This window comes from Pelecanus crispus, chromosome 11 (assembly GCF_030463565.1).
Source record: "Pelecanus crispus isolate bPelCri1 chromosome 11, bPelCri1.pri, whole genome shotgun sequence".
NCBI classification, from domain to species: domain Eukaryota; kingdom Metazoa; phylum Chordata; class Aves; order Pelecaniformes; family Pelecanidae; genus Pelecanus; species Pelecanus crispus.
This window is the reverse complement of record NC_134653.1, coordinates 28,813,050-28,839,152: the sequence shown is the minus strand read 5'-3', so window position 1 is coordinate 28,839,152 and position 26,103 is coordinate 28,813,050. Positions and strand designations below refer to the sequence as shown.

Here is a 26,103-nt window from a genome sequence, read left to right as displayed (position 1 = left end):
AGACATCTCCAAAACCAAATAGTATTTGGAATTTTACTGTAGATGACACATGAAGACTTATTTATTCTACTGATAGGATACAAACTGCTATTTTTGACCCAGTTACAACTCCTATAGACCTGACCAGACTTTTTAAAGCTAGTAAGTCATCTTTGGAAATTAGAGAAATATTTTTTATCCCCGCTGAAATCTGTATGAGTTCCCAAAGACTATTCCTATCTACTTACATCTGAAAGAAATGAGGCATTAGGTCATTCAGAATGAAAACATCTATATAAGGGAGCAGCTTCTCAGAATGCAAAATTTCTTCCCTAGAGCACAACTTGAGAATTAAATTTTTTCATTACCACAGCTTTCTAAAGCTTAGCTTTCACTTAGCTCCCATAAAAAAAGAAATCCATCAAATTTGAAACAAAAAAGGATGTTCTTACATAGCTGTAGGTATCCATTGAAATATTTAAGACTTTGTTTCCTCTGTAATGCAAATCTGCCCCAAAAAGGGGTGAAATAAAAGGATCATTACAAAGAATTTGGCTTGTTCAGTTCTCTCCATGTTTCAGGAAATTTGGCAAATTTCAGAAACTAAACCATATGAGTAACTTACCAACATTTCACACCTCCCTTCATGAATGCAATAGCTTCCCCCTCTCTTGACAGACCTCAGATAGCAATGAAATCAAACAATTCTGTATGATTCTTGCTGTATTAATAATGAGAACTATTTCCAAGACACCAAGAGGCACTAGTGGTCATCAGAATTTAGCATGACACTGAACATCTGGGTTAGAAATCAAAGATACAGGAGATGGTAAATCCAAAACGATTACTAAGCAAGTCTAAAGGCTTCCTTAACTGAAGTAGGTTCACTACAAAAATTAACACCTACCCTACCAGGTTGCCATCACAGAAAGCCTTCCTCACATATTTTAGGACAGCAAAATGTAGGATGGAAAAGTGCTTGCAACCTTCTCAGAGGAAAAGCTCCTGTTGTTGCATAGCAAAACAAAGAAGTCGCTGTCCGAGTTGCTATGTAACAAGATGGTAGCTCACTGAGGAGTTTCTATGTTAAACCGTACGATCGTCCACAGTAATCCAACAAAAAGCACAAGTCACCAGGGTAACTGCATTGCCCCACACTAGCTAACAATTCAGAGACACTATGGACATAAACAGTGCTGCTCTGTTCTTTCTTTTAGCTATCTCAACTCTTCTATCTAAATGTTCTCCCCTAAGCAATGTTAATGTTCAACACATTTTAATCAACAGGACTGACATATTGCAATGCCATGTACTTCTAAATTAGGCATACAATCTTGCTGCCAGATGTAAGCACTTCTTGTTTAGATACAGAAATTACTAACACATTTACCGTTGAGCCTTCAGATCTTGTTGAGTCCTGCTAGCCAGGCTAGCAAGGCAAGACAAAACACGGGCAGAGGCTCTAGCATGTAATGGATATAACAGCTGCACAACAACATACACATTCATTAAGATTCTTTCATCCTCACCTTAGCTTCACATCTCCTTAGAAAGTTATTTAGACCCCAAAAGTTCATGAACTATGGCCAAATTAACCATCTATTAATCAAAAAATGTTACTAAACTGTTTCTAGTTTGTGTTATTAAATTTTCTTGTGAAGGTCAGAAGAGTATTTGTTTTTAAATGAAAGTCATGACGACTCAGATTGTTACTTTATGATTAACTAACTAGAGCATTTTGCATGGGGCAAGGGGTAAATCACAGCAAGTATAGTGAAGCTTTTGCTACAAGCCACAAGATTTGGCAAAAATGAGAGAGATGTTTTCTTGAAACCTAGTTCCCACAAAAATCATTCACAAAAATGAAACATTTAAGTGCATTAAACATCAGTATTAATGAAGTAAAAAAGTCACATTTTAAAAATACTATAAACTGGCTCACCAGAATATGATAGGAAGCCAGCAATCCTTGGGTGAAATATTTAAGGCACTTGAGGGTAGTCAGTTTTTTAAACCAGATAATAAAGACAGACACTTGAAAATTCTAATTTAAATACAACCTGCAACAAAGTAAAGTAACACTGCAAAAAATTCCTCCAACTGTAAAGTTCAGTAAATAAACAAATAAACACTTAGAATAAAAATAAAATTCTCATTTGTTACAGTACACAAAAAAGTGGCAGAAACAGAGCATATTTAACTGCTAAAGCATACATACTGTAAAGATCTCTCTCAAATACAACAATACAGGTCCTTTCTTTTCAGGTTGCCAAATAGCCAATAAAGCATGTTTGTTAGGGAGAAATAATCCAGTGCAGTTAAATATTGGATTCCAGTTTATAAACCAGAGCATCCCAGAAAGCAGCTGATTTTGTATCATTTTGCCTGGGATATCTCTAGTTAGCTTTCTTGCTCTTTTTCTGGAGCATTGAGTTTCATTTTCTCCTCTCCATACACACAAAATTAAATGTCTCTGTTTGAATCAAGAGGCCGCACCACTCTTGTAATATCATCTTTGGTACAAAACAAAAACAACTTACACAGCATAACGGTGTCACCCAGTCTCTCGCACACCAAGCCTGTTCCTACAGACCACACACAGTAACAAGATTTTCTGTGATGGTGACAGCTTCCCTCCTCCCAATCTCCAAAGTAACATCACAATTAAATACAACATACAGCATTATTCTTAAGCGTTAATTTAAATTTTCACTCAGAATTCACAAATGGGTATTCTCACCCATCAGCTTACACATATTGTGGTTTCTTAACACTTCCAGGGCAGAGGAATATGACCAGCAGCCCTGGGACGCACTTTAGAAGTCTGCTCCCAGAGACAAAATAGCTCTACAAGTCTCCACGTCTGCTCAGTGTTTTTTGAAGGGAGGGGGAAGGAAGGAGAAGACAAATGGGAACTCAGTAAAAGGAGTCCTGCCTTTCTGTTAAATGTTTGTCCATTTGTCATTGTTTTTCTGACACATTTTGCCTATTGTATTAGAGGCTTCTTCAGTGGAAAGCAGTTCCTTACGTGAATTTATTTGAACGTTCTGGATCAAGCAGATTTTTGTCACTGTGTGGCTGCTGCCTCACAGCTGAGGAAATTAAAGGGTGAGCTCTGAGCATCATCACCAGCCCCAAGGCTCTTAGGGTCTCTGACACAGTCTGCCAAGATGTCCTGAGGATCCCTCAGGAACACCACTAGAACAGTGATGTTATCACTGGATCCATTTTCCTTTGCAGCAGCCACCAGTCTTTCTGCTGCTTTCAGACCCACTCCATTGGTTTGCGTTAAATGATCTAGGACCAAGTCTACAACCTCAGATGGCTTGATAGCATCAAAGAATCCATCGCAGGCTAGGAGCAAGTAATCTTCAGAACCAGTCAGCTCAAATGAATCTCCATCTGCATCACCAGAGATGTACGGTTTCTGACATATGTCACCTAAGACAATGATCAAAACAAAGGCTTTATTACTTCAAATGTAAACAGTTACTTCTTCACCCATCAATTGCTTTTACCATCCTCAAGGACAGTCAGATCATATTGCAGAGGTACCTGATGCAGGACAAGAGTAGTGAAAAGCTGTGGAGTAAGCATGGAAGGCTTTTGTTTCTTTAAGACCACTTGGAACCTACCTAAATCCAGTGGTTTTCTAAGGAGTTACTCTAATTCATGCTTCTCTAATTTTGCAGGGAAACTAGGGAAATTCTTTCGAAGTCTTTTTCTCTCTGAAATATATTTGTGCAAGGAGATAGTCAGGCTTCATTTTGCAGGTGTGCCTCTTGTACAGCCTTCAGAATGCTATGAAAATAAGATTTTTCTTAGCTATCCAGATATACAGCACAATGCCATAAGAATCTGCTCATTGTGTTTAGTTCATCAGTTTCATATGGACACACTTATTAAACATGGGTTGCTGTTCATCCAAATAGCATTATACAGATTTGTACTAATTTGCTCCCACTCGTACATTACAGTTATCTGCTGTACTTGCCCAGGGTCTTTTCTCTTTATGGCCTAATTGGCGAGAAGCAAAGTAAGCTCATTTAATAAGATTCTGGAATACTACAATTAAAATGCCCTCAATTGCTGGATATGTGTGATTCAAAGGAGGATGCAGTGATCTGACTCAAGAACTGCAGTCAGGAGAAAGATATATTAAAGTGGACAAAAACCCCACAGAGCAGACATTCAGACACGTAGTAAAGAAGGCTAGATGAACGCTTATTACTTCCTCCAATTTTACAAATTAAATACATATGTTTGTTAAGCTACTGTAGAACACCACAGCATCAAAGACATTTACAAGAAGCAAAAGACTTAGAAGTATAAAAGAATTAGGACTGTCATGGCTAGTATGTAAAATAAAACAATATTCTATGCTTATGGTAAAACCAGTAGGATTATATAGCTGCAAGCTATGTAAGTTATATAGCTGTAAGCTAGCCTTATGGCAAGGACAGTGAGAGTGGTTTACTATTTGGTTGATGCTGAGAAAAACATCATTTACAGTAAACATACAGTCTCAGGTGGTGTGTTTTAATCAAATTTCATCTGAACAATACTAATTCTGATGGTTTATCTTACCAATTGCTCTGGAAACAGCCAAGGTACCATTAACCCGCCAGCAGTCCATATAGGTTACACAACCACCCAGAGTCTCAATACGTGCTCTCTCGTCCTGAAAAACAGTAGAATACAATTTTTATACTGAAAGCCTACCCATGGCTTACTGATCTTGTTGTTACCCAATTGAAGAGGAGAGAAAGACAAAACCCAAAACCAAGAGCTGCTTCAGCTTCTATATTTATACTATGAATATAGCAAACACACATACCAGAATCTAGTTTGAAAACATGCACTTAAGATTACCGGAAACAACCCACCTACTTCCCAACCATACCATGGCTTGTCCACAAAAAAGCAGAACTGTTAAGTTTTTGTATCATCATGTTCTTTCCTGTATGGATGAGTACCCCTTCCTGCCACTTCTTCCCATCCCATACAGCAATTGGGTAAATATATAAATATTTGGAATAGAATACAAGATAACTAAACAATGTAATAATAGCATTTGCATTGATACTCCTTTAACTACTCAGTTATTACAAATATTCATGCTATGAAGGCAAAGGGTCATGCAATGCTATCTAAACTCACAAATCCCCATCAAATTCCATGTAATAAAATACCTAGCTATTTAAAATATATAGAAAATGCAATACGCTTTAAGCCAGTTAGGCTAGTAGATTATCATTAGCTTTTGAATGACAGTATAGCATATTATGAAAGGCTTGCATTATGCTAACATTTTAAATAGCTGTTAATCTCAAATTAATAAATTAATTTATAACAGGCAGTTTTAAATTCACACACACAAAAATCCTGTGAAAGTCTTTAATTACTACAAATTTTGAAAAGACAGTCTGAGCAGGAACTGAAGTCAAGACTACCAGTACCATCAGTACTTTCAAGGGGGCATAGTTGTAGGGATCACCTTTTCAAGACACAGGAGTGGATGGAAAAAAATCTTGTCAGTTCTCTGAATCCTACCATACAATGTATGTAATTATGCAAAGTACCAAACACAAAGGCTTGATTCCAAATGGTTTCAAGAGAGATTCTAACACCACACACGAGAAAAAAAAAAACAAGTCAGACTTACTTCTCTTTCTGGTTTGTGAGGTTCCATTAATGTCACAGCTTTTCCTTGCTGCACAAGCATTACCTGCGAGTCCCCTAGCCATGCTATGTGTAGGTTGTTCCCTACTATCAATGCAGATACACCTGTTGTACCACTCCGCAGCTTCTACAGAAGAGAACAGGTACGTTAGGTGAATATTCAACAAGCCCTACCAGGTTACATGGCAATATCATAAACCTAGGTTTAGTCACACTTAAATGCAGCAGAGTAGAACTGCCAATCATAATTCAGGTACCTAAAAAAAAGGTACAAGGTATTAGACAGACATGAAATAAACTATTTACATATTCTAACATGCAGATAGCTAATACTGCCTCTGTTATATTCTTTCTTCTCTGCTATTAATTCCAAAACTGATCTAGGAGACTAAGACCTCTATTGTTCAAAACAGACACACACAGAAAAGAAAGAAGATCTGAATTTCAGTAGTACGAACATTTCCCAAACAAACACAGGTCTCCCCAACCCCAACTCCCTTCACACTGTCCGCTCTACCACTAGCAATTACAGACACCTTGCTCCGCATACATCTCCTTATCCTTGGGTATTTAAGTGAGGACGTCAACAAAGGAAGGAACCTTACTGTCCTAGATTCCCTGTAAAGATCAGTGAGAGTCAGACCTCATGAAGATGCTGGTCCCTCTTTTGTACCTCATTGACAGAAATTAAGATATTAACAATGAATACTTCCATATTCAGTTACTGCTATAATAAAAGAGTTCTCATTAAACTGTATAATAAATCATCCTCCCATTATGTAAATTTGAAGAAAGGATGTTCATCATACCAACTTGATTCAAAGCTGATCAATAAGCTTAATGAACTGAAGACTCTGATTTAAATCATAGAATACATATTTCATCTTACAAACCACCTGTGACATTAATCGTGGGACAAGAAGAAGGAAGATAGTGACCATATGAGGAAGAGAGAAAGCTCTTTTCCAGGTAAGAGGTAGGACAACAGAACGTCTAGAGGCTACCTAATTTAGGCAAAGAGGAAGCAGAGTGTTCTCTCAAATAATTGATTTGTCAGGATCATTTAAACTACTCAACACTTCTTTTCAATCACTCTTCTTGAACTTACAAGCACTGTCATTTTGGTTTTCCTCAAAAAAAAGAAATAATCTGATCAAAGAAAACCTTTACATGTGGCATAATTTCATAAAGAAGTCAGTGATTCAAAGAAACTGTACTGCCAGAATTTTCTGGATAATACCATGTTGTCCAACAGTTCTCAGTGTTATTTAAATACAATGGAATTAATCTCTACCCACTCACCTCTCTTTTGGCTTTGAAAAGAAACATTTCATCTGTCTTCTGGAAAGAGCACTTCAAGGCCTCAGCTGGATTCTTAACAATCTCTTCATGTAGCCCAACATTTACATGTAAATGGGTTGCTGAATAATTGGCAGCATCCACTCCACCATGGCCGTCAAATACCGCAAAGTAAGCGCGATCAATGTCATCCTTTTGCAGGGAGGGAGAGAGGGGAAGACATATTTGTATTTAAAACCAAAATAGCTCGTTGACTGGTACCAGCAAGCAAAGATTCTTTACTCTGGGCCTTCTTCCATACGACATTGCATAGGTAAGGGCAATTTAAGTCAGTTTACCCATGTGCAAAATGGATAAAATGGGTACTTTGCAGAGGAATTACTTTTCTTTGTTTGCTGTTTGTCATTTAATATCCTTAAAATAATCTGGAATTGAAACAGCAGACAGCTGGTTATGTAGTCCCACTGCAACTTCATTAATTGGCACTTGTACAACTGCTGTTCTCCCCCTTTTCTTAATGTACCAGTTACCTCAGTCACGAGAACATTATGACTCCAGCAACATAACACTAGGCAAACTTCCCATTTCCCTATATCGCTTATGACACGAAACCTAAGGTCACAGGATCCTTCTTTATCAGGGCAGTAGTTAGCCCCTACCAATCCAAGTCAGTAAGCCCTTGCTCCAGCACAGACATGATGAATAACTTGTGGCAACAAATTCTTACCATTTCACAGATCATCCATCACTAGGTCATTGTGTTTACAGGACTGTTGAAGAGCTAACAAACTGGCCTCCCCAATTTTGTCCAGACTTACTGATAAACCAAACAGCTGATTGAACTCCGGGAGCAGAACGTGGCGGTCCTCCATTTTCCGTCGAGTGTTACGGATGGCGTGGATCGAAACAAGCAGGAACCGCTTCAGTGGTCTCAGTGGTGGCAACTGCTTCTGCCACTCAAAGCAAACATCCCGAAGCTTGTTAAAGAAGCAGCGCTGCAACGACTCTCCATCCAGCACTGACAGCACAAAGACAAACAGTAAGTTGTGTGCCTCATTTTCCTACATTACCCCATCTTTTGGCCCGTCTTCCCTTCAAGTTTCTTTCCTTAGAGCTACATACACACATACAGCACTCTGCCTTTGCAGGCTTTGCAAGAATTAAAATAGGCTCCTGAATAACGTGGAGAGAAAGTTGCAATGGAAAACAGTATAACAGGAAGGATAAGAGCAGCTTCTTTACTTGCTAGTTCACTTTCAAAACAGAGGCTTATTAAGTAGGTGATTACATTACAAAAATCGTAACAAAGAACCAAAAATCCATCTAGCATATTAGACATAAATGTTATTATTATGTAAGTGAAATGCACAAGTTATACTGGTAGGAGTGCATCCCTACCAAAAAAAAAAAAAAAAAAGAAATAATCAAACAGGCAGAAATGCCTTCAAGATAAGAGATTGTTGTTGTCTTGGACACAAGGGTTGAAAAAAGCATTAGACTGGCTTTGGGTCATGTTATGTCCTACTGAACCACTTCCACTGAAACAACAAGGAAGTCTGAGAATGTTTTGCTGAGGTCAATAGCTCAACTCATAGTTGAGCTGAACAGATTAGCATTTTAAACTGTTGTCTTTATCTTTTTAAATACACGTGGTTGTAGGAGCTAGAGGAGACAGAACACTTCTGCCACTTCCCTGCTTTGTCATTACAGAGCAGAACTGTCCACACCCATTGAGCATAGTGTGAAAAGCTCCAGCCAGACACTCAAATCCTTTTCTGGATAGGTCCCAAAGATCAATTAATCCCAACTTATTGTTCATCAGGCTGAATGGTTTGGTGTTTAGCATTGTGTCTAAATTGCAATGCAGTCTTTCTCAGAATAGGAAATAATTTAAAGTTTTGTTATTTGAGTAAGAACCCTGCCTCAATGCTAAATCAACTAATTTCAGAAAACATTGAAAAGATCATCTATAGAGCAAAAGTAATTTGCTGGTCACTAATGTGTTTCCAAAAGAACTGCACTGCATGAACTATCTTTCCTATTTTTACTTTATCCTGACTCCTGCTAACACTGCTAGCATTAAACCTTCCTCAGAATTTGTTTTTATAACTGCTGGTTCTCAAGCATTTCTTTTTCTCAGCAACACTGGATGGCTGGCTTCAGATACATCTCTGGGCCTGGAGAATTGAAAGCTTAAATTTAAACACAGATCTCTGATTAGCAGTCACTATGTATTAACCAAAACTACTTTTGGTTTGCTTAATATGCAGGTGTGAATGGGCAAGATATTAAAACCTTTAAATATTTAAGTCATCCCATATACAAATATAATTAAATAGAACAGCATCTTAGACAACATTGTCTACAGCTATTAGTTTACATACTTGTAAATGTCTTGACTAATACTGACCAGAAGACTTGGACACAACACTGCTGCTCAAATACTAAGCTTGTGAAATCCGACATAGAATTTAGGACCGTAACACCAGAAATTCTTCACAGTATACCACATCAAACAGTGGTACTCATACAGGCACACATATGGTGGTGGGTTGACCCTGGCTGGATGCCAAGTGCCCACCAAAGCTGTTCTATCACTCCTCTTCCCAACTGGACAGAGGAGAGAAAATATAACAAAAAGCTCGTGGATTGAGATAAGGACAGGGACAGATCACTCAGCAATTACCATTACAGGCAAAACAGACTTGACTTGGGGAAAATCGGTTTAATTTGTTACCAATCAAAACAGAGAAGAGTAACGAGAAATTAAACCAAATCTTAAAATACCTGCTCCCCCCCCCCCCCCCCCCCCCCGCCTTCTTCCAGGGCTCAACTGCACTCCTGATTCTCTCTACCTCCTCCCCCCAGGTGGTGCAGGGGGACAGGGAATGGGGCTTGCAGTCAGTTCATCCCACGTTGTCTCTGCTGCTCCTTCCTTCTCAGGGGAGGACTCCTCACACTCTTCCCCTGCTCCAGCATGGGGTCCCTCCCACGGGAGACAGTCCTCCACAAACTTCTCCAACGTGAGTCCTTCCCACGAGCTACAGTTCTTCACAGACTGCTCCAGCGTGGGTCCCTTCCATGGGGTGCAGCCCTTCAGGAGCAGACTGCTCCAGCGTGGGTCCCCCATGGGGTCACAACTCCTGCCAGCAAACCTGCTCCAGCGTGGGCTCCTCTCTCAACAGGTCCACAGGTCCTGACAGGAGCCTGCTCCAGTGTGGGCTTCCCACAGGGTCACAGCCTCCTTCGGGCACATGCCCCTGCTCCGGCATGGGGTCCTGCCCGGGTACAGGTGGATCTCTGCTCCCCCGTGGGCTGCAGGGGCACAGCTGCCTCAGCAGGGTCTGCACCATGGGCTGCAGGGGAATCTCTGCTCTGTGTTATCACAGAGGCAGTACCACTGTCGCTGATGGGCTCAGCCTTGGCCAGTGGCGGGTCCGCCTTGGAGCCGGCTGGCATTGGCTCTATCAGACATGGGGGAAGCTTCTAGCAGCTTCTCACAGAAGCCACCCCTGTAGCCTCCCTGCTACCAAAACCTTGCCATGCAAACCCAATACACATACATACCTTGCTTTTATATAATCACTTCTCTTTCATTCCAAGAATGCTTTTTTGCCAGTTATTATTGCAATGCAGGAAGAGAGAGTCCATACTGTGCTACAGCACAAGGAACATCTTTCTTCCTAGTTGTACAGTTAAAGTGATGCAATAGCAATTACAAGATAGGGAAAGCAAGTACAGTCCAAATGTGCAGAGAAATTAATGCCTTTAAAGTAGATATTCCTTGCTGAGATTAGGCAATGCGAGTACCTGAATAGTAAGCATATTTCCATAGTGTTCGATAGGGGAATGGTGAATAGCAATTTGATCTAAATGCCAATGGTGACACAAGAACAAACAAACATAAAATAGACAGGAATATGTAAGATGGAAATTAAAGAAGGTTTCAACCATCTGTTCAGGGAAGGTTCTGGGGCATTTGTCAACAAGGAGCAGTGAGAGAGAACCTGAACTAGTTCAAGATGGAACTCATCCAAGGATTTTCTGACTTTGCCTGCACTATCTTAAAAGTAGGCTCCAATCCTAAATCTTTATGGCCTTTAGAATAAAACAGCGGCATGAATTATTGTACAAGTATCACCAGTACAATGTAACCATACAGGATTCCAGAGACATTAGATGCTTGTGACCAAGGAAATGTCCTTGTCCTATCAAGTTCTTCATTACTCACTGTTTCTAAACATTGTAATTTCGTAGCCATTCAGATGAGGTTCATTAACTGAAGGTCCCTGGGCCCAAGATTTTCATAAGAACCAGAAATTATAATCCTAGGCTTACAAACACATAGCAGTTCACATCTTATATTACTGCTACAGTTCACCTCAGAGGTAATTACATGGCAGTCGATGAAGAGTCCCCAGCAGACTGACTGCAAGATGCTCTGATGACCAGTTTCCAGCTGCTTTGTGAAATATTTGTGCTAAAAACCTACGTAATTATCATATGTGGGTTACAATATGCTGTTCCTTATTTTCCTATAAAGGTTGACCAATCGCAAATAAAGATACACTACTGGAGTACAAAGTCATAACACAGTGTCATGGTTTAGCCCCAGCCAGCAACTAAGCACCACGCAACCGCTCGCTCACTCCCCCTACCCCGATGGGATGGGGGAGAGAATTGGAGGAGCAAGAGTGAGAAACACTCCTGGGTTGAGATAAGAACAGTTTAATAATTGAAATAAAGTAAAATAGTAATGATAATAACAACAATATAATAATGATAATAACAATAATAATATACAAAGCAAGTGATGCACAAGGCAATTGCTCACCACCTGCCGACTGATACACAGACAGTTCCCGAGCAGCGATCGCTGCTCCCCGGCCAACCCCCCCCAGTTTGTATACTGAGCATGACGTCATATGGTATGGAATAGCCCTTTGGTCAGTTTGGATCAACTATTCTGGCTGTGCCCCCTCCCGGTTTCTTGTGTACCTGGCAGAGCATGGGAAGCTGAAAAGTCCTTGACTAGCATAAGCAGTACTTAGCAACAACTAAAAACATCAGCGTGTTATCAACATTCTTCTCATCCTAAATCCAAAACACAGCACTATGCCTGCTACTAGGAAGAAAATTAACTCTATCCCAGCTGAAACCAGGACACACAGTAAGATACAATTCTCTCTGATGTAAGGGAGACAATAAGAAAGATGCTTTTATATCACTTTTGACAATGGTGTATCTTACCACATGCCTTATGGTCATTGCTGAAAACATAATATAGAGCTTCTAGTTACAGAAGATCAGTACCTCGATCTCCTTCAGTTTCCCCTGCACAAAGCCATGCTCTAGCACTGCTGCCTGTACTTCCTTATTATCTTACAATTGCAGTGATCTAGTCACACAAAACTCTTATTTGCCAGCTCCTCATCTCAGGCAGAGTCCTGCTCCAGGTTAGGTTAGTTGCAGTGAAGTCCATGTGATTGCTCACAGACTAACAGACACAATAGAACACTGAGTGTGGAAGTCAAGGCACTCTGGGGAGACCAAACTCAAAGAGACCGGAAGAGGTACCGGCAAGAATCTCTGAAGGCCTGCAGAAAATACATCGCAAGCCAGTTCTACACAGAGGTGCTGGGAGGCCCCAGCCCTGGCAGAGCCTGACTTGGCCTCCGGCCTGGCCACACCCCCGCCTTAGAGGCAGGTTTGCTGATGTCCCGCATGCCGCTGCTCACATTCCCTGTGAATGCTGACCGCTGAATGCTGAATCATTCCTCCCTGTGCCAGAGGAGGAGAGCCAGGGCATGTTGTTTAGACCCCACCCAAGCTGATGCGAAGACAACTCTTCCCTTGCAAAGTGCTGGAAACTTGCTAAATCTCTCCAGACATATGAAGGCTACAAACGTTAAGGCAAGGGATGAAATATTCAGGGTGCAGCAAGACATAATTGTGTTCCCCCTCCTACCATTTCAGAATTGTAGATGAGTACTGAAATAGGCTTCTGGGAAGTGTCATATCCTGGCCATTACCGGAGCTCTGCTTGGAGACACATCCTCTGGGGCACGCTGAACTGCCTTTCAAGTCACCCCAGGGAAATGGAAGGGTGAGTATTTCCCCTTCCAGGATAGGCAAGTTTGCTTAAGACATGTCTCCTCCATTTTTATCTTTGACTCTGCCTGCATCCTGCTCCATTTAAATTCTTGCTGGAATTGAAGGTTTGGTGAAGCTTAATGTTAAACACTTCAGCATGTAAATGCAATAGGACCATCTGTTACATGAGGCACAAACCCAGTACTCAGTCACCAAGGTCTGTTCTCTCTCTGATTCACTAAGATAGGAGAAAATGCAGGCTTCAGGCAGAAGACACATGCATCAGGTTCTTCATCCCTCAGCATCCCATCTTTATAGGGAAGGGTGGGGAGAGAAGAAATAATCGATAAAGACAGAGGCTATTGAGAAACTTGCTAAGAGAAAGATCAGGAGTTTCAAGATGTTCAGGTTGTGCAGGGCCCAAAATCTGGTCCCAAGAACAGACAAAAGCAAGATGGATTATATGGATGAATTTAAGGTGTCAGCGTGGCTGCACAACAGCAACTGTGATGATGCAATGTCAAAACATAGGAGTAATTAGCTAAGGTCAGTCTACCGAAGAGAAAAGGGCACTTCAAAAATATAAGAGGTTATCAACTTCTGACAGGAACTGAACCAGTTCAATTTAAGTGGAATTATCCAATGAGGAAAAGAGAAGTTCTTAACCAATTCAGGAAGTGGACACAGTCATTAATTCTTTTTGGGAACAGAAACTCTCTTCCCTTTCCAGAAAGCCAAGCCACACAATCAGTCCTGGGCTCTAGACAGCACATTTGCATCTTGCCCACAAAACTAGCACAGCTACCTTTCATCCCCCAGATACCCAGCAGGAGCAAATAAAGTTCTGTTCACTGCTGCCTGCCAGACAGCCTAACCAAATATTCCAGGAAACATTTAAAAACACTGAAGTCTTCCAACAGACAGTCTCTGGGAAAACCACAGAAGAAAAAAATTATACTTACAGGTGAACATTTCCTCATCTCCTTCTCCCTCTGTTTCCACACTTTGCTGCTTAAATTCAGTCAAGTCTGTTTGGAGGATTTCATCAACTGCAGCGTGGATCAAAGATGCTTCAAGAAGTGGTGAAACACCTCTGCTGGTAAGAAAAGGAAGGGAAAGCAAAATAGACTGCATTAGTTTAAAGTGAGCTACAGACCTGTTTATGGCTGGTGAGCTCAGAATTAGAAAGCATTACACACAATCAATAATTCCAACTTCATCAGTAAACTAGTAGAAGAAACCATACGTTCAATATTTACTCATACAAATCTTTAGTAAGATCTTCAGTTAGACAACTGCTTTTCTCAAGAACAGAAAGAGGAAGAAGTGTGTGAATCATGTTTTCAAGCTGTTGCCTCACACTCCAGTCGCAGATGGTACCTCCTTCTCTTGCGCTCTTGGATGGGAACTGCTACCTTCAATTCTAGTCTCTGAATGCAAACATTTTGTTTCTATTCACTGCACAACTTTTCCTCCTTGCAGTCAACTGTCTCACCACAAACAGTATCAGGATCTCTGCATTGTGGTACATGCAAATCTCCAAAAAGGTTACTTAAGATAGCAGTTCCCTTCCCGCTTTTCCACAAGAAAAGTCATGCTCAGTTCTAACCTACAGCCCTTTCACACTCAGTTTCTCCTGACTGAAGTTCCCCAAAGAAACCACACAGGAAGAAGGTGCAAAGAGTTGGCACTGGAGACTAGGCTAAGAAAAGACTCCAAGACTTGTGATTCAGCTGAAGCTTTTAGGTAAGCATCTAGAAGACACTAACGTGACATGATCTGCACACCCTCTCCTTTTTACTCAATACTTTATGCAAGCTACATGCTTTATAGGAAGCACATATTTGCTGTACTGCTTTTGAATCTGTAAACAAGTAAGCCCCATCCAACTTTAAAACTGGGCTACTAAAAAATAACTCTTTTATATTCACTATATTCCCATGGCAGGCACTAACAATTGCAGTACATAACACACATTCCAGACATTTTCTAAGAGCACAATGAAGAATAAGCGCGGCCATCCATAAAGAGCATTTTATCTGTTGTTCATGGAGTGTTTGATACCCACAAAGTATCAAATTATACAACCAAAGTAACTAATACATTAAGGCCCCTGCAGCAAGTCAAGGACAAGACTTAGTTTTGCCAGGAAACATTTAGGAAGTTCTGCATAAAAGTGGTTGGCTACAGAGTAAGAAATGGTGGAAGCAACTGGTCTCTGCAGAGGTTCAACAGAGATGACACTTTTTTTGGTGTACAGAAGAGCAGGGAGGGGAAGACCGTGAGGTTTTAGGTCCCAGTGACAACAAGCTGAAACACATTTGCCATTGTGTTTCTGAAAGAGGCCTTGTCATATCCTCACAGCCATGTACGAGTACCTCCTGTGGCAGCAAACAGAAAGCATTGTGTTAGCCAGCAGGCTGCTAACAGAAGCATGTTTTATGCTATGCGTTCTGTAGCAGTGACAGCCTACTTTAATGAGTCATTTCGGTACTTCAAATAGATGGCAACGTGTTTGCAGTCCTTTCAGTGCTAGCTGCAGTCATATCATATCAAGGAAAGGCAGAAATTGGCTTTTTTTTTTTTTTTTTTTCCAGGCTAGTATGTTTAGGGGAGTCAGTTCCTTTCCTACCCAAGTTAAAAGTAACAATGCCTGCTTACAATCACTCTGACACTAACAGACAACCTTTTAAAACGTCAGGCAAGAAACACATCTGAAACTGATATGCCCCCCCCCCAATCCTGCTTCCTGTTTTCGTTTGTATAGGTGGAAAAGAAAGTATTAAAATACAATCCATACAAACAATGCCAGAAGGGTTGCTGATGCTGCTGAAAGTCAGAAGCTTTAGTTAAAGCAGGTTTCAGCCCCAAGAACAGACACAAAAAATATTAAGTGAAACAGCTATGCATTTAAATGCACAGCGAGAGCCACAGCTTCAGTCATCTTCAGAATTTCTCCACTATGCTGCAGGAAAAATTCAAATCTAGCCTGGGTTTCCAACTCAGCATCAGAAGAGGGCTTAATGCTTTGATTTTAAACTTTGTAGACTTCTGCTTTCCAGAGCCCTGACTTGCTGAACTGGGTCCATAAAAAGAAGCTTAAACAAAAGGCAATATATTCAGTGCTGTAATTCTCAAGTCCTGTATAAACCTCTACTTACAGGATGTCTGTAACAAAGAAAAGGTTTATGAGTTGTTATGTCACATCCTTCAACTTTTTCCAGTTGCCACCCAGTTCCTAAAAAGGAAGTTCAGACATTCCTCAGTACTGATATGCTCCATTCAGCTTTGCTTCCTATGCATTTCCTCCCCTTCCACAGTTTTGCAAATCTACACAAGGAAAATTGTTGCTTATCGGGATTTTATTTGTCATGCAGCCAGTAACAACAACATCGAGCAGTTGATTCTGACAAGTTGACAAAAGATAAAATAAAAGCCTAAAAAGTGACCCTAACTATTTAGTTCAACCTCAGTTCTGAACAGAACATATTTGTCGATTACTTTATAAACTCTTAATACTAGTACTCCTATATCAGTAAGCCTGTTTTTCACTGAAGCTCAGGTAAATGGAGCTCCAAGGCAATGGCATCTTCCATTCAGTTTAGATGTTTACTGGTTTTAATTTCATCCTCTAAATCAGAGGCTTCAAGATTTAACAAGATATATAATTAAAGAAGAGTAATAACTGCTTCTTTAGTTGAGAGCTACAAGGTCTCACTTGGCTAGAGAGTATCTGGAAGCAGACACAGTACCTATGGCAACCAGTGTAAAAGTAGAAGCCCACTGCAGTTACCGTAACAGACTTCAAACCTTTTCTGTACACAAAGAAGAATGTCACTTCCTGTTCAAATCTTCCTTTCAAAGAAGCCCAAGATACCCTGCTGAAAGGCTGAACCAAGCATGATTTAATCTTCATGAATCAGAAGAAATACTGTAGCTGTTTCCTAAGTGGGAAAACAAACGTGTTGGGGAGAGGAGGGAAGCGGGTGGGGTGTGTTACATGGAAAGGATGTTACCTTCTCTTAAGAGTCTTAGAAGTAACATGTGTCAGCCCCATTTCTATGACACACGCAACACTAATTACCTAGCCTCAGCCTACACAGGCTAGTAGTAAACAGAATTTCTTTGCTAAAGGCTATTTCTTTGCTAGCAAAAAGGGTGTGTTTTGACCACAATAAAAAAATATTAAAAAAAGAATTAATGAATGTTGTAACAGTGGAGATGAGGCATTGTAGTTTCACTACCAGCTAAAGTCAGATTGCCCGTGGCTGGAGCATGGAATTCATATCCTCCAGCCACTTCATGGTAAAATACAAGCCTCATTTTAAAAACGTGAGTATAGATAAAAGTGGTAAGTTAAAGAGTAAAGCAATAATTATGCTAATAAAGAACACACTTAAATTCATATGCCATCTTCCTCCTTGAAAGATTCCAGACTACTGGACACATACAGTATTGTTAAAAGGAGCTATGCAAAGCTTCTGTTGATATACATACCTGTGGGCCAAAAAAAGTTACACATGGAAGTAGATAGCAATTATGATATTTTGCATACCTTAGATTTGGCATGAGTTACAGATCAGAACTTACTTCTCTTCTTGTTCACCTTGTCTCTCTTCTGCAATACAATTTAGTTCTCTACGTTATTTCACTTTAAAAGACCAACTGTCATGCCATCACAGCCACAGTGTATTCATATATGTCAGATCAATTGTAAGACTGTTACTGACCTCTTGCATATTGACATTCAGAAAGAAAAGACAGAATATACACAAGTTCCTTCAGGAAGCAGAAACCCCAGTGAGATCACTTCTTATTTGGTTTTATTTGTGTCATTAAATCCCCAATACAGTTGCAGTGAGTGTTGCAAACAAGTCACCAGTTCAAAGATGCCCCCACCTCTTCTTCCCCTCAAATTTAAGAGGGTATATTCAAACGTCTCTAGTAAACAGTTTTGCGAGCAAGGGGGAAGCATCTAGAGCACCAAAGGTCAGGCCACCACATCTTGTCCAGAGCTTCAGCTATGACTACACTTTTTTCAAAGGCTTGAAAACAGATGACAGACTTTCTGTTGTGCCCTACACCCACAGCTTACAGCAGCTTTGAGAAAGCAGAGTAGTGCAGCAGATGGCAGACTCGAACAGCTGCTCTTCAGAGCTTTGAGCAGAGAGAAGCAAGCTCTGTGTAACCTGGTGGAGAGTGGTACAAAGCCTCACTAGGACATACTAAACACCCAGTGTTTACACAAAGCCTTCTGAAGTTTTATTTACTTCTTTTGGAAGGAAAATAACACACATTCCCCTGCCCCAAACACACACGTTCTCCCACAGTACTGTCAGGAAATTTCTGTTTGTATAAAGAGAAGCACAAGAGATTACTAACCGTATTGACCAAGTTGTTGATCACTTGTCACCTTTCAAATTAAAAAAAAAAAAAGTTACATGATGTTCTTTCTATGTATTATTGCCGAAGTCATGGCAACAAGGCAGCAGTGATATTGCAGGCCAGAGCACCACTGTACGATCCTCTCTTCCTTTCAGAGTGTGCATATATATCTCTCATCTCTCTCCATATGTTGGGCAACAAAAAGGTGCTCTATCTGCTAGCAAAACCTTCTAGCATAAGTCAGCCGGAGCTGACTTATACCAGAAGGAAGATACATTTTTGCACTTATTTGCTACCCAGGCTCTGTAACACTGTAAGATCACGTTACAGTACAGCTTTGCCAGTAAAACAAAGTCCGTCACTGTGGACTCAGTGTTTCCAGCACATTACAGCTGTATCAGCAAAGTGGTTTTAGTGCAGATCTGCAAATGCTAGCAGTTCCCTAGTAAGTGAAAGATCCTCTCATACTGCCAAAATAATAGCAGGTCACAAGTTTCCTCATAAACAAAAGCTGATGGTATTCAGTATTTTTTCCCCAACCTGTCACTTTTATTTCACTACCACCTTTTTATTCTTATAATCAACTACAGAATGTTTCCACGCAAGTGGCTCTAAGCTTTAGTATTTACGACAGCAGCACCCAGAGTTCCCAGGGTGATGGTGACCAGAAAAGTACAAATATATACCCATCAAGGAGAGAACATCTGACATCCTACAATGCACAGGAAGTTGTTTCTTGTGTTAAAGACATCAAGTCTTTACAGTAGATGAACAAGATTGAATCAAAACAAATATATAAACAATTCCGAAACAGAATTTCAATCTTTTGCTTCCATCTTTACATGAAGCAGTTTTTCCAGAGTTTCTTCTGAAACTACCAGAATCAGCAGCTTTAGAATCCAGAATCCAACTGTTTAGGCCCTTCAGTCATCATTGAATGAGCAGTTTTTACAGAAGATGTGCAATGGAGAGTCACCTGCTACTTCCATTTCATTCTCAGCAGGAAAAAAACCCACACAGCAGAACAGAAGAGGCTCAATTCCACAAAAGCCACTTTTCAATTCAGCCCTAAGCCTGTTTCAAAATTGAGTATTTCTTATCTTGATGCCCAATTCAAACAGCAACAGAAAGGGTACTTCACACAGATTACGAAAGCAAGATATGCAAGTTCTAGAGAAAGACAATTTCAGTTTTCCAAGCAGAACCAAAGAAACTGATTTAAACACCAGCAAGCCAGCCCTACAAGTTTCTTCATCATTACAGATTTGATCTTTTTTTTCAACACTTCATCAAGCTTTTTCTCTCTTGTATCGCAGGCATCCCTATACCTACACTTTCTTTTTAAAGGCAAAGTGATTCTTTCCCAAAATTACAATTGAGAGTATCTTGTAACAGGGAAAACTCCCTGGGAGTTTTATATTAAGAAACATATTCTGAAAAGCAATTTACTGATCACAAAATTAACAGTTTGTCCAGCCTCTATACACTGTTGGAGGCAGGTCAGAACTGCCAAAAACTGTATTATCCAGATACACACTGCGTGAGCCACACATCATTTCTCTCAAGCTGTGTATCGTCCTGTCATAAGCTTCAGAAGCAGCACTGGACAAATCACTCACAACAGAAAACAAGCTAGTTTTGACCATCACTCAAAATTACCAGAGCCAGTTTGTTAACCATTTGCTAAATTGACTAGTGAACAGCAGAAGTGCCGCATTCCTCTTCTGCGTTAACTTTATCAACGCTTCCCATTCTAACACTATTAATCATAAACCAGTGAGAACACTGGTGTTCCTGAAAGAGTAGGCTGTTTCTGCTAATCCCATGCTTGCTTTCGCTACCAAGCGCAACCGATCCCATGAAAACTAGAGAGGTTGTTTGCAGGCATTCACACGTGAAATTCACTTCCTTGTCTGAAGTGAATGGATCACTGATACTGTAAAGATGTTCCTAGCAATGAGGAGTATTACTGCCCTACAATTATATACACTAAATGGTACAAATTAGGAATAAGGAAGAAAGTTTCAGGGGATTTATTAAAAGCAGAGGTCACGGTAGACAGGGTATTAGTAGTTTTCACAGAGGAAGGGACTAAAGGGAGTTTTAAGAAGATATTGGGTAAACCAGAGACAAGATATGATTTCCCCCCCCCCCCCCTCCTCACGCTTACATCACATTAAAACATCAAAATATCAGAATTGCTAAAATAACTATTCTAAAAGCAGGGAAATGCTGAAAATAAAGATGCCAGGGCCACACCTTGGGTGTAAGCATTACAGTGTAAAACACAAAAACACGAAACAGGATGCTGAGGCAACCAAGAGATGAAACAGAGTGAATCGTTTGGGAGGGGACAGAACAGGAAGCCAAAGTCTCACAACTGCTATTGTCATAAAGTCTCCTCAAACAGGAAGGCTGCTGGAATTTCACATTGTTCTTTGGCTATATCACAGGATGGTCATACAAGTTTCAGCTCCTGTCAAGGGAAAGGAGAAATCTCTGTATTTGGGGGTCTGATTTCATCTCAGTTTCTGTTTCAGTACAAGTTAGTAAAATTTCAGGTTAATTTCTAAAGCTTTGGAAGTAACCAATGGACTTTTCATGCACACTGACCCATTTCTACAGATTGTTGGAACATGCAGCTCTTACCCAAAAGTGTATGTTAACTAAAATTCTGCAAAATAAGTTTACTTAAGCCTGTCCAAATTCTTCAGAATTTTATGTGTCTATTTAGCTCCATACAAGACAGACAGTTCCATTGATTTAAATGAATTATTCAAAGTAGAAACATCTGCAAAGCTTCACCAGATTAGCGATTTAAGCACAAGTCCTGCCAGGAAGCGAAGTAGTTGGCTGTCTTAGCTAGTGCTTGGCTATGCTAGCTGCATTTGCAGAAGATTGTTAAAATAATTCATTTTAGATTAGTAAAGACATTCAAGGGGGTTAGCCTGAGATAGCCAACCGCTTCCATGTAAGAGATGTGTGTAGCCTTAGAGAAGCAATAGCATTCAGAAACTCTTCCTTGGAGCTAACAAATGTTATTCCTTACCCCGTTCTCTTCTCAACAGCAATCCTGATTAGTGGTGGAGGAAGAATGTTTCTCCTTGCAAAGACACAAAGGTTTATGCCTCCAAGCAACTGGAAGGACAAGCTAAACATCACCATGTGTTGTCTCATGAGCCAAGGATATTGCTGGACGTTTATTAGCTTAGGCCCTTCAATGCATGACCCACACGTCTGTGTGGGTGTGAATGAAGTATCTGACAACACAGAAATAAGAAGCAGAACTGCAGAACCGCGTGCAAAACTCTATTCCCAATAACACTTTGATCTATAGAGAAACCCTTCACCATTACTAATCATCATGTAAAAATACATTCTGTGATGCTGAAATGTTAAAGAAGTCTCAAACTAAGGAAATACAGAACAAGCATCAATGCCAGAAGTCAGCAAGGTACATCCGTCTTCATAGTGTTAAACCTAGTTATATTGACACTGTAATATTCGAATGCGCATATTTTCCACTGAGCTGCCACCTGTGTGTTAGGGATGCTACCGTGATATCTGCAACAGCAGATCATGGGATCTAAGCTACAGTGACCTCTCCCGAACTCGCTTCCTATTCTGGCATCACTTCTGCATCTTTAACAACTTTTACACAAACATTTAAATGTCTTGTGTCATCCCTTCCCTTATTTTTCCTTTTCTTAAAACCTGTAGCATCTTTCTTTCTCCTATTTCCTTACATTCCCTGATCTATTTTATCAAGGATTTGGGAGATTTAGATCAATTGAAAAGTTTATTTAACCTTCAAAACTGCATTTTGAGTTCATCTGCAGTAGCAAACCTGGGAACATGGGAAAGAAAGCATAATGTTTGGCAATTTCTCACACAATCAGAGACTTCAGTTTTGGTCCTTAATTACATGGATTATGAGAAGAGGGCATGCACTTTCAAAATACTAGATTCCTGTCTTGGCCTTGGGCTCCATCAGTCTTCTCCTCCACATGCAAGAACTTAGCCTACCCAATAAGAAGCTGCAGCCTTTTTGCAATTGCAAAATGAGGTTTATCTTTGTCACAGGAGTCCAAAACTGAGCTGTAAGTCTGCTAGGATCCCTACATTTGACACTTAGATATGCTGCACTACGCCCAAGCACATAGCTTCACACACAGGGTTGCTCCACTGTTTTGCCCTGCAGGCGGCCACGAGAATTCATAAAAACACTTTCCTTATGTATTTCTGTTTCCCATGTACATTTTGTGAAAAGAAGCATAAATAAGTAGATTGCTGCACTTTTATTTTGCTCTGCTTTCTTTAGGTATCTTTCCCTTCTCCTTTTTTTTTTTTTTTTTTTTTTTTTTTTTTTGCCAGCTGGGTCCTTAAGAAGCTCCACAAAGCAGGCTGTCTAATCAGAACTGGCTGCAGGGCAGGTATGTGAAAAATGCAGCTTCTGACAGGGCAGGCTCCTTTCTGTGTAAACACCAGAAGTGACAGGTGAGATGAAAGCACTGCAAAAGCAGCACTGTTTTTCTGCTTCTGCTTGTTAATATGCCCACTAGAGAACAACAGAAAGTTAGCAGATACGTAACTCAGAAATACTGTTTTAAAAATCACTACAGTTTGAAGAACCTATCCCATATCTCTACAGCTTCATACCTTCCACTCTAAAACAATTTTAGAAAACATTAGCCTCGCCCACATGGCAGATGGGTTGCCATATGATAAATATTTGTTCAAGACTGGCATTACTGTGTTCTTTAAAGCGCTCATCTAGAACCACTCTTGCTCCAAAGAGTTCAAAGATTCAGTGCACACAATGAATTTGCAGTCTTTTAGAAATGCAACAGCTGTGTTTCGTTCAAGAGTAATTTAGTTAAAGCACAACTAAATAACACAACTGGGTCTTTTTCAACTGCAGTCTAAAAAACTGATTTTTTTGTATGCGTTTCTCATCTGCAGGTCTAGACACACCATATAACTGAATGATGTTATGTCCAGGAGCATCTACACAATATAAAGCACAGAAGTAACTTGATTTTTTAAGGCAGTTTAAGTACCTGAAAATCACCCATACACTTTTGACAACAACAACAACAAAAAAAATCTATTCAGTGTTCATAAACTCACCAGATGGTAGCTAGAGACACAAGTAATTCAAACCGTTTTCTACCTCTTTATCAAATTCCTCTAGTAACCAGGTAACATTCAGCATCCCTAAACAGAACCAGTCTCCCTTAACCTCCACAATCCCTGTTCTTGACTCTTAACAAACACTTCAATGAAGCAGACCATGGTAGGAACTTTGTAAAACCCAAAACATGCAGGCCCTACCACTGAAGTGCTTCAGGAAGCAGACACAAACAGAGAAGAGTATCAGGAGACAAGAGGTTAGAGCAAAACAACTTGTTCTTGGTGAAGCTTACCAAAACAAATAAGTTGCATCCAAATTCTCAGCAGTGTTAAAGAGGAAGTCTAAACCAGTAAGGATGAAGGCTGTCTCTGCTGAAATCAGGGGATGACAGAAATATCACTGAAAGAAGAGCTGTGTTTTCCAGCGGTAGTGTGACTACACTCTTGAAGTTTTAAGGAAACATCACCTTGAGAAACCCAGCAAGCACGTCCTACTCACCAGGACAACTCAAGAGGGCTGGGATGCCGAGTACTTTCCTAGCTGGCTTGCTTCTGACGCCTGACAGCCCAGCAAAGCAGGCTGCAGCTCACTGACTCCCCTCCTCCCGCCCCAGACTTTCAAGCAGATCCGCACAGGTGCCCTTAGGGACTTGAATTCAAACTATTGGCACTTTACCACAAGAATCGCCCTATCAGGCTAACAGCAGGATTGTAATTTAATCTCTCACGCACCAAGAGTGGGAGAGAAATATTTTTGAGAGCACACAAACATTACTATAAAGGCAAAGATCTCGGCAGGAGGCCTGTGACAGAAGCACACTATTAAAAGCCCAGCCTTTCAGGGGAACGTTCACAAAACCAATTAAGAAGGGGGAAATAATAATAAAACAACCCCAACCAAAACCAAAAACCCAAACACAAAAGCTGAAGTTCCCTAGCAGACGCTGCGCGGATCTCCCCAGCGCAGCCCGCCCCGGGCAGCCGGCAGCAGCGCCAGGCCGCCGCGGGCCCTGCCAGGGCTGGGCAGCCTCCTCAGGAGGAAGCGGCTCCCGCCTCCCGCTGCCTGCCCCTGCCCCTGCCCCCGCCCCCGCCCCGCACGGGCGCTGGCGGAGGCCCACACGCAGCCCCGCTCCCCGCCCCCGGGCTCTCACCTGCCGCCCAGGAGGCTCCTCGCCCGCTCGGCCAGCGCGCCCGGCACCTCGGCCTTGCTCAGGGCGCCGCTGCCCGCGGAGCTCCACGGCAGCGGCTCCCCCGGGCCCAGCGGAGACGGGAAGTCCCTCAGGAAAGAGCTCAGGGGAGCCCCGGCCGCCTCCACTTCCAGCGCCATGGCGGCGCCGCGCTGAGGCGCGCTGCCCCGGCCGCCGCCTCGCCGGGAGCGGGCCAGGCGCCGGCGGGGACGGGCGGTACGGGGGCAGGCCGGGGAGGGGAAAGCGAGGGCAGGAGGGGGCGGTGACGGCCCCTTTAAGCGAGGCGGAGAGGCGGGGCCAGGCGCGGGGGCGTGGTCTGCGGGGCGGGGGCGGAGCCAGAAACAACGTCTGGAATGCGGGGGCGGGGCGGGCGGCAGCGCGCGGGTTCTGTCCCCCGGGCAGGTCCTGCTGCCCGCCCTTCCCCACCCGCTGCCACCGCCGAGAGCGGGGCTGAAATCGGGAGTTTACGTGTTCGCAAGTGACAGCTTTTCCCTGAGCTCTCCTGGCGCTCAGCTCTTACCCAGAGGAACCGTTTTCCACCCTAAAATAGCAACTTACTCTACATCAGCTTACGAAGAATTACACACCCTGACAGGTCAAGCTACAGGTTCACCCAAACTTACTGAGTGAGACAATTCCCCCCCATCTCGTTACTCACAATCCGTTTATGTTTCCATTTCCGCTGAAATGCCTGTTAAAAAAAGGCTTCAGAAGACCTGGTTTTGTAGCCGTGCCAGGTTTTTTGCTGTGCGTAATTCATTGCGAAACACCTGTGCTAGCTTTCAAAACCTTATCACAGGCAAAAATACAAGGCGCCACCACTTACATAGACTGTTAGCTAAAGGTAGAGTGATTTTGAAGACAACGATAGCAAGTTGACCTGTTTCTCAAACTAGTTGTGGTTACTTAGCTATGTCTACCAAATTAACTATAACCTTTTCTTGCTCATTTAAGAGCACCTCTGGCTTAGAAAAGGGAGAGTGTCAGTAAACTAGATGGAACAGTCTTTGTCCCAAGCTGGAATCTGCCAAGAAAGGAGTCAATGAAAATCCCGAATCCTAGACTCACAAAAATAATACAGTATCAAAACCCCCAGTGAGGTTAGCAGGACACAGGCATCCAGAGTACTTGCATCGACCTCTCTCCTGGATCTTTTGGGCCCTTTTTGGATATTTACAGCATATCAACTAAAATCCCTTTCCTTCTTTCCTCACACAGAGCTCTCTAACAGTGTAACTTTGCTGGTGTGGTACCAAAGCACAATGTCATTATTTTATCTCATCCAACCAAGAAATGGCAACAGTCTTTCCCAAAAACAGGACTCTATTACTTTGTCTACTGGCTT

The 26,103-nt window shown here is 41.5% G+C and overlaps 1 protein-coding gene across 3 annotated transcripts; it reads right to left on the bottom strand.

The window, feature by feature from the left end:
• Positions 1-49: 49 nt before the first annotated feature.
• On the bottom strand, positions 50-24,898 carry PPM1F (protein phosphatase, Mg2+/Mn2+ dependent 1F). Of its 3 annotated transcripts, none has more exons than XM_075718617.1 (7): positions 24,723-24,898; positions 14,016-14,149; positions 7,779-7,978; positions 6,964-7,152; positions 5,645-5,788; positions 4,567-4,660; positions 50-3,420 (listed from the first exon to the last, which is right to left on the bottom strand). In XM_075718617.1, exons 1-7 carry the CDS (start codon positions 24,896-24,898, stop codon positions 3,047-3,049), a joined length of 1,311 nt encoding a protein of 436 aa, XP_075574732.1. In that variant the 3' UTR covers positions 50-3,046. The 3 variants fall into 3 exon arrangements, with proteins under 3 accessions (XP_075574732.1, XP_075574731.1, XP_075574733.1); XM_075718616.1 differs by having other exon boundaries at positions 14,016-14,146; XM_075718618.1 differs by lacking the exon at positions 14,016-14,149 and having other exon boundaries at positions 24,723-24,730.
• Positions 24,899-26,103: the final 1,205 nt, after the last annotated feature.